General features: G+C 43.1%; 1 protein-coding gene across 1 annotated transcript in view; it reads right to left on the bottom strand.

The window, feature by feature from the left end:
* The window catches only part of mfsd4b (major facilitator superfamily domain containing 4B), an 8579-nt gene extending 187 nt beyond the window's left edge, over nucleotides 1-8392 (bottom strand). Inside the window, exons 1-4 of the mRNA XM_046874023.1 lie at nucleotides 7439-8392; nucleotides 4445-4613; nucleotides 4196-4312; nucleotides 1-3593 (exon numbers count right to left, since the gene is read on the bottom strand). The exon at nucleotides 1-3593 is cut by the window's left edge and continues 187 nt beyond it. Coding sequence (XP_046729979.1) covers nucleotides 2323-3593; nucleotides 4196-4312; nucleotides 4445-4613; nucleotides 7439-7729 — 1848 coding nt within the window. The 5' untranslated portion in view covers nucleotides 7730-8392 and the 3' untranslated portion in view covers nucleotides 1-2322. The remainder of the gene's footprint in view (nucleotides 3594-4195; nucleotides 4313-4444; nucleotides 4614-7438) is intronic.
* Between the last annotated feature and the right edge of the window lie 1608 nt (nucleotides 8393-10000).

Below are 10000 nucleotides of genomic sequence, written 5' to 3'. Positions count from 1 at the left end.
CACAGAGTTTCAACAACCGAACAGTCGATTGGACGATTACACCGTTAACCTCCTCAATATTCAGAAATAACCAATAAATTAGCACAATAATAATAATAATAATAATAATAAACATATACAGAGGACCTGGTGCACGTTCACTTTCACATCATTATACAGTGTAGTGATTGTTTTAGGAAATAAATTTTATATATTTTTAAACAATATGAAAAATCAGCATCTCCATGTGAAGGAGAAAATAAAAAAAACGGAATCAGAACTTTCTGATCGAGTCAGACACAGGGACAGATGGACCGAGCTGCCGGGAGATGAACGCTGAAATGAACATCAGGAGAAATGATAAGAGCCGTCAGTAGGGGGCGCTCGTGTCCCAGTGGTCTACGGTTCCTGTAGACGTGTGAAAGGCCAGGACCCAAGGTGGACTTGGATTTCAGATCACATTTAAGCTAAGCATAGTTACGTTTAGTTGAAAGCGTCTGAGGGATTTAACGGACCGTCGCCCCGTGGTAACGACACTTACAGAGGTTTAAACCCGACCAAAAACCAAGCTAGAAAAACTTCGCCAACGTGAACAAACGTATGAGTAACGTGATGTGTGTTAAGTCCTGTGGAGTCTGATTTCTGGAGAACTGAATGTTTACCCTGTGTTTTATTGTCTTGATAAGGTTCTCGGTCTGAACTTTTTCCACAGGATAGGAAAAGAACTGAAAAGGCGTCTGTATGGTCTGCGTTTCTCTCGGTCTATGAGTAGCGTTGTGTGAATCTGAGGTGACCTTCTGGCTGGTATTGTATAACTTTGTTTCAGTGACAGGACGAGATGTTCATGCTGGAAAAGTGCCCAGAGCTGCACGATGACGCGTGAAATCAGTTCTCGTTTTGTGAAGATTGAATTATTATGGACGCCACAGACGTGAAGCAGAACCAACACAAGGTTAAGTGTGTATATGTGTGTGTGTGTGAGAGGGGACTGGGACAGAGGTCCTGATGAATGAGTACAAAGACAAAAGTGTATTATAGTAAATTTAGAAGATATGGCCTTCTTCCCGCACTGAACAATGATGAGCTTCAAATGGTTTGGAAATAGCCTTCAGACTAACATCCAGCACTAACTGCTTCTCTAAGATCACTGCTGTTGTCTTTCCTCCTTGGTGTTGTACTAACACACAGCTGAATTCTCCAGAAAAACAAAAAGCGCAATCTGGAGGTTTTCCAGAGGACATCACACTCGCTGATGATTGATGATGAAGCTGATCCTTCACCCCTTCAACCCAGAAAGAGTGCACTTAGTTTTTCACACCATTTCTTCTTGTTTTGTAAATGAAATATTGTGTTGTTCATCTGAGGTTGTATTTCCCTCATTTAAAGGACCAGATGATTATTACGTCCTGATCCGTAAAACCATAAGAACTGGAAGCAGATGTTCTTCTCGACAGTGACGTTACTTCTGTAACTCGTGGGAAAAGTAACTTGGACCTGAACCTGAGGTTGATCACTTGTAAGTACCGCTGTTCTGTTGCTATACGCCGTACCGGGAGAAGGGTTGAGGTGCAAGTCGGTGCTTCTGGTCATTTCTGTCAAGGTCAGAAAATGGAACGTACCATTAATAGCTTTTTTTTTTTCATGACACTAATAATCACAAGATAACGAAATAACGACTGGAAGTTTCGGGGAATTTCATGGAGCCTTTTTTCTGTATAATGAAGTCTTGATTTGGCAGCCGGATTTTAAACTTGGTCTCTTTCTGCCCTTTGGCATCTTCACTTCTTTATTAAATTGGTTTTTGTGCGACGGTCACGTGACTGACACGTGTGCAGCGGTGTTTGTAGTTTGATCACATTTTAAACATTTACACTTAGTGTTCTACAGAATGACATCTGATTAGCATATTACACACATTCTACCAATCAGCTCACTGCCCCGCCCCGCCCCGCCCCGCCCCCGAACCCCCTGAGCTGTGTGTAGTGTATAAAGATTTCTTCATGTTCTGATTCAGCATAGTGCAAGGGGCTTATTACACTGTCCATGTACGAGTACCATCGCAGGCTCAGGACACCGGGTAGGGTGTAAATCAGGTGAAATAAAAGCTACAACGCAGCGCTTCTTTATTCCTGCAGTTACTCAGAGAGATGCAGGATTTTTGGGTCTAGAAATAAAATGTGCAGGATTGAAGTCAGCGAGCACACAGCTGCAGTTACAGTCCAGCGCCACAGGGGAGCAGTGTTGTGCTTCATAGAAACATACATCATCAGAACACAATCAGAGGTGTGCTACCAACAGGTGGTGCCCTCGATCCAATCTGCTCTATTCCCAGCTCAGATCGTTTCAGTCGTTCTTCTCTCGATCGAGGAGCACTTTGCGCCTTGGAGATTCGCTCAGTTTGGAGCCAGAGCTTGAGGTAAGTGCTGATGAGGAAACGGACAACGGGGTCTGGGTGCTGAGCGAGATATCGGGGAGAGACAAGCTTGTTTTACCAGGCGAGTTTGTTAGACTGGCGTCGTCCATCTCGATCACCTCAAAATCTGCATCATTCCACTGGTCAATTTCGGATTCGTTGTTCTCAGGTCCCGCCTCCTCTTCTCCATCATCTGCGGTGGAATCGAGCAGCGCCTGGCGATCCTCACCATCCTCGCCTTCACCGTGAGGTCGGATTCGCGGTTTGCGGACCACAGTGCCTCCGGTAGACGTGGCGAGTTTGTACATGACGGGGAAGAGGATGGAGGTGACGGCGGCGGTGCAGAGGGCCAGGTACATAAGCAGAGGCTGATGTTGGATGCGGCCCAACAGGAAGCCCAGCGATGCAGGAAGCACCATTTCTCCAAGCGCTGCACCAATGACGAATGCTGCTGCTGATTTGCTGCTCACAGTCGTGTATTGCTCCACCCAGGAGATCCCGCTGGGAAACGTGGCAGCCATCGAGGCGCCGTAAATCGCCGTGGAAAACCACAACATCACGGGGTGATGATTAAGTAACACCAAACACAGCGAAGCTACAACAGAACCCAGCAGGCTGAGGATGATCAGAGTTCCTGGGTAAAAACAGGTGGCAAAAAAAATGGCAGCCCCCCTGCAGGCGGCGAAGGAGCCCCAAAAGAGCGAGTTGAGCTCGGCAGCCCGCGGCTCCTCCCACCCAACGTATTCTTTAGCGTAGGTGAAAATGAACGAGCCGTACGCCACCTCGGCCCCCACGTAAAAGAAGAAGAAGAGCGCCAGGAGAATAATGAGTGCCGTGTGATGTTTGGCGAAAAACGGCGGATTCCCCGGTGTTGACGCCGCCTTGTTGGAGGAGGTTGAGCTTCGTGAGTACAGGATGAAAAAAAGGAGTGAAACAAACAGTATGAAGGCACCGATGACCACATAAGCCCACATGGACGTCATGACGGCGCTTCTTCCGTGGAAGAAGGGCAAAGCCACTGAAGTGATGTTAGACGCTGTGGTTTGTGAAGCGCTTCGATCTGAGAAGCTGGATTCGTGTCCAAACAGCAGCTTGGCGATGATGGGAGACACGAAGGCTCCCAGGGCGAAGGAGAAGTGGAGCGCCTGCATGTGCGGACCGGCCTGATCACCCCAGGTGTTCAGAATCAACACGTTCCCACCTGCAATTAAGAGGTTCGGTTGTTATTAGCTACTTCCTGCTTCATCAGACAGAAGAATATCTAAATAAAACCATATTTGCACTTTGACCTGACGAGCGGGCGCTAACAATACACAGGACTGCCTGAGCAGTAAAAACACGTTCCTCTAAAAAACAGGGCGAGAACCTTAAAACAAAACAGAAACAAAACGCTTGGGTTATCGCTAAAAGTAGAAATATGATGTTACAGATTAGATCTAGATTAGACTACTGTAACGCTTTACTGTCTGGGTGCTGAATTCAATAACTGAATTGAACTGCAGAAGGAATGGAAGGGAATTCCTATAAAAGCACAGAAAAGTGTGGCTGAAGATCCTTTAAAAACTCATTTGGTAAACAAATCAATGACATGAGGACACTACACAATGCACACGGGTTTACGATCCGCTGTCCTCGCCGAACTCTGAGCTTCCACTCATAAACCCTTTACTTATCAGCTCAGTCGTAGCGTACCATGATCAACACGAGGAGATAAGATAAAAGACTCAAGAGTCCCCGTGTTCCTGAGAGAACTGTGATCAGTAAACAGAGACGGAGAGGGGACATGAACACATTAGTCCTCACCTGTGTCCAGGATTCCCATCGACACTCCAACACTGGACACCAGAACAGCTAAAATCACAGCTTTCTTACAAAATGGGGTGGCAAACATTCCAAAGGAGGTCATCAGCATGGCAAAACCTACACACACACACACACACACACACACACACACACACACACACAGATTAAAGATATGCTGACAGGTTAGACAGGTTAGATTAATTACACTTCATTTACAGTGAGAAATGTTGAGTGTGAAGGTGTTCTTACCCAGCAGTAGGTGAGGGTTGATGAGGTCAAACAGAATTCCTCCCAACAGCGAGCCACCGATGTAACCGCACGCACGCCCAGCGAAGATATACGAGATATTACTGATGTTCTTATTCACATTCGCAGCCAAGTCTTCCAGCGTCGGACCCAACACAGAGATACACATTCCCTATAAACCCAACACAGAGATACACATTCTCTATAAACCCAACACAGAGATACACGTTCTCTATAAACCCAACACCACAGAGATGCACATGCTCTATAAACCCAACGCATGAGATACACGTTCCTATAAACCCAACACAGGATACACATTCCTATAAACCCAACACAGAGATACATTCTCTATAAACCCAACACAGAGATACACATTCCCTATAAACCAAACACAAAGATACACATTCTCTATAAACCCAACACAGAGATACACGTTCCCTATAAACCCAACACAGAGATACACATTCCCTATAAACCCAACACAGAGATACACATTCTCTATAAACCCAACACAGAGATACACGTTCCCTATAAACCCAACGCAGAGATACACGTTCCCTATAAACCCAACACAGGGATACACATTCCCTATAAACCCAACACAGGGATACACATTCCCTATAAACCCAACACAGAGATACACATTCCCTATAAACCAAACACAAAGATACACATTCTCTATAAACCCAACACAGAGATACACGTTCCCTATAAACCCAACACAGAGATACACATTCCTATAAACCCAACACAGAGATACACGTTCCTATAAACCCAACACAGAGATACAAATTCTATAAACCCAACACAGAGATACACATTCTCTATAAACCCAACACAGAGATACACATTCTCTATAAACCCAACACAGAGATACAAATTCCCTATAAACCCAACACAGAGATACACATTCTCTATAAACACAGAGATACACATTCTCTATAAACCCAACACAGAGATACAAATTCCCTATAAACCCAACACAGAGATACACATTCTCTATAAACCCAACACAGAGATACACGTTCCCTATAAACCCAACACAGAGATACACATTCTCTATAAACCCAACACAGAGATACATTCCTATAAACCCAACACAGAGATACATTCTCTATAAACCCAACACAGAGATACAAATTCCTATAAACCCAACACAAAGATACACGTTCCTATAAACCCAACACAGAGATACACATTCTCTATAAACCCAACGAGATACACATTCTCTATAAACCCAACACAGAGATACACGTTCCTATAAACCCAACGCAGAAATACACATTCTCTATAAACCCAACGAGATACACATTCCTATAAACCCAACAGAGATACACGTTCCCTATAAACCCAACGCAGAGATACACGTTCCCTATAAACCCAACACAGAGATACACATTCTCTTTAAACCCAACACAGAGATACATTCTCTATAAACCCAACACAGAGATACACATTCTCTATAAACCCAAGCAGAGATACACATTCTCTATAAACCCAACACAGAGATACACATTCTCTATAAACCCAACACAGAGATACACATTCTCTATAAACCCAACACAGAGATACACATTCTCTATAAACCCAACACAGAGATACACATTCTCTATAAACCCAACACAGAGATACACATTCCTATAAACCCAACACAGAGATACACATTCCTATAAACCCAACACAGAGATACACATTCCTATAAACCCAACACAGAGATACACATTCCTATAAACCCAACACAGAGATACACATTCCTATAAACCCAACACAGAGATACACATTCCTATAAACCCAACACAAAGATACACATTCCTATAAACCCAACACAGAGATACACATTCCTATAAACCCAACACAGAGATACACATTCCTATAAACCCAACACAGAGATACACATTCCTATAAACCCAACACAGAGATACACATTCCTATAAACCCAACACAGAGATACACATTCCCTATAAACCCAACACAGAGATACACATTCTCTATAAACCCAACACAGAGATACACATTCTCTATAAACCCAACACAGAGATACACATTCTCTATAAACCCAACACAGAGATACACATTCTCTATAAACCCAACACAGAGATACACATTCTCTATAAACCCAACACAGAGATACACATTCTCTATAAACCCAACACAAAGATACAAATTCCCTATAAACCCAACACAGAGATACACATTCCCTATAAACTCAACACCACAGAGATGCACATGCTCTATAAACCCAACACCACAGAGATGCACATGCTCTATAAACCCAACACCACAGAGGTACACAATCCCTATAAACCCAACACAGAGATACACATTCCCTATAAACCCAACACCACAGAGGTACACAATCCCTATAAACCCAACACCACAGAGCAACACATTCCCTATAAACCCAACACAGTGATGAAGTTCTCTGTGGTGTTCCTGTGTCAGTTCTAAGAGAAACTGAGGAAGTTGTACAGTTGCATGCAAATGGATCTGCTGACTCAGATAAGACTCTGAGTAAAGATCACATGAAGTCATGAGACTGGAATTTTCTGTGCAGTAAAAAGGAAGCAGGGTGAGGAACTGCACATCACTCGTGGTACCTGGTAGATCTTCACACTCATATACACAGTGACCAATAGGAGTCATAGAGATCAAGTTAGTATCAGTGATTAACAATTACAGGGGTTAGAGTCAGAGACAAGAGACAGAGGTTGGAGTCAGAGACAAGAGACAGAGGTTGGAGTCAGAGACAGGGTTTATAGTCAGAGACAGGGTTTAGAGTCAGAGGTTGAAGTCAGAGACAGGGGTTAGACCCAGAGACAGGGTTTAGAGTTAGAGACGGAGGTTAGAGTCAGAGACGGAGGTTAGAGACAGAGACAGGGGTTAGACTCAGAGACAGGGTTTGGAGTCAGAGACAGAAGTTGAAGTCAGAGACAGGGTTTAGAGTCAGGGACAGGGGTTGAAGTCAGAGACAGGGTTTGGAGTCAGAGACATTACCAGGCCCAGAAATGAGGCACAGAGTGCGAAGGTGATCATCCAGCGACCACAGGCTCCTCCCCCATGTTTAATGTCCACCTTGTCCCCCGTGGCTGAGTGAACGAGTCTTTGACCCCGTTTTAGTGCACTTTTCAGCCCCGCCTTTACATCCTTCCTCTTCTCAAACAGAGTGTCTTCCTCTTCCTCCTCCTGCTCGGGGTTCTCTTCCTCTTCCTCTTCATGCATTCGGGCAAAGCGCACATGCTTCTTCTTCTTCTGCTTCGCTGAAAGATCTCCGCTGGGGGAGGACATGGTGTGTGTGTGTGTGAGACAGACAGACAGACAGACAGACAGACAGGTGTCTGAATTCAGTCTGACTGGCTGTAACGTTGATGTTAAACTGATTCACAGATTCACAGATTCTAATCTAATAACAATGAAGAAGATCTCAGGAGGTTTCTCTTCTCCTCTCGGACACTGTATTCGATTAGATTTGAGCTTTTATAGTTATATTACACTTTCTGCGTTAATGACATTCCACTTTAATAACTGTAAAGTTCCTGAATCCCACAGACTGCAGGGTTCATCAGGGTTCATCAGCTGCAGCTAGCAGGCGCTATGCTAACGCTATGCTAACACCTGGCTATCATCCTCATCATCCTCCTCCTCATCCTCCGCTAGAACATTACACTAAACTACACAAATAATCCGTCTAAATCCAGAGCTCGAGTCCCTGGTGGTCTGCACATGTCCCACACAGGAGCTCCACGTCTCACCATCAGCTGCCGTCAAACTGACAAACATCCTACTTAACACCGGAAGTGGACTTTAAAAACTTCCGGCCCTGTCACCCGGAAATCGTGCACTTTTTTTTCAAAATATATTATTAATCCGCTTTCGTGCGCGTGTGACGGGGACATTTCCCGCGTGTCGCAGCGTTTCAGTTTTATAGATTAGATTTATAATGAATCTGATATCATTCATTACACGAACAAGTCACGCGCAGTGATGACGTAGAACCAACATGGCGGACATTGCTGCTGTTAGCTTAGCCGTTTATGCTAAACTGTTATAGAAGTAACACGTCTCCTCCCCCGAGTGTTTACACGAGCACACGTGAGGAACATGTTTCTGTCACGTGACCTCACACTGCGTCTGTACAGAAAACGAGCTAAAGTTTAGCAACACTGTTCACAACTCAATTTTATTTTTATAATATAATAAACTATATATTTATATAAAACACTAACATTCACCTCAAATATCACATTAAATTACATTATAAAACATTTTATACACAAATAACCTGCTTCTGCATTACCCACTAACTTCCTGAATAAATATATATTTATTCATTCAATTACAAAAGTATAATTTTAATTGAAATTCAATGGATCATTTGACAAATGTATTTAAACGTAACTGATAAAACGTAATAACCGGCGTTAATCTGGTGATTTTATGGTTATTACATTAAAACAAACTCTTCTGAAAACTATCACACATTTACTGCGCTTTAGTTTAAAAATATACAAATCATAATAATATTACACAATTACATTATTATCATCTTTATTACTGAGGAAAAACTCAATCCTGGGAAGAAAATATGTAAAAACAAACAAAAAAAAGAACTTTATTATGAATCTAGTTATTATTACTATAGTGCACTAACAGTACTCTTCAGTGTAAGTGTGTATGTGTGCGTGTGATTAGTGTGTGTGTGTGTGTGTGTGATAAACCAGTGCACATCACGGCTCATAAAAAGGAGGATTGTCTTTATTTTGTATAATATTACAGAAAATCATTCAGCTCATGTACAAGTGGATAAAATAGAAAAAAAAGCTTTATGAAGAATTAATAGGAATAAATCAGTCTGAGTGAAGAGAGCTGATCAGACTCAAACACACACCAGATGTGTTCCAGATGTTCATGTCATGCCACACTCGTTATCTACGTCGGTGGTAATAAAACTGAAATCAGAGTGAGATATTCTGAGTGTGTAGGTGCAGACACACAACATCTGGAGCTTTATTCACATTCTCTGTTCAGCTACACACGGTAACAGATGTTTTTACACCTAGTGGTCAACAATGGAACTGCAGGGAGCGCTTATCCAGGGTGATGACCAAGCCACCAGATAAGGTGTGTGTGTGTGTGTGTGTGTGTGTGTGTGTGTGTGTGTGTGTGTGTGTGTGTGTGTGTGAGAGAGATCTCTGCTGAAACCCTCTCAGTCTCAGTGTTTTAGGTCACATCAGAGCTGAGTTTCTTTGGTTTTTTTGACACTGAGTCTGGACACTGATGTAGACAGACAGCATGAACATTCCAAGAGCAAACACAAACAGAATTATAAAACCAGAACATGTTGAGGAGGTCAGGATGGAGCTGGTGAGCGTGGCTTTGGTACAGTATACTACAAATAAAGCACCTGGTTTGAATAGTTCAGATTGTTTACACAGAAAGTGACGATTCCCTTAATGCTGATACCTGAGTGTGATCTAAAGTGTTAGTAATCCGTATTAGTAGTGGTGAACACACACACACACACACACACACACACACACATTTTCAGACACATTTGTT

The sequence above is a fragment of the Silurus meridionalis genome, chromosome 18 (assembly GCF_014805685.1).
Source record: "Silurus meridionalis isolate SWU-2019-XX chromosome 18, ASM1480568v1, whole genome shotgun sequence".
NCBI lineage: Eukaryota > Metazoa > Chordata > Actinopteri > Siluriformes > Siluridae > Silurus > Silurus meridionalis.
This window is presented reverse-complemented; position numbering and strand designations above follow the sequence as displayed.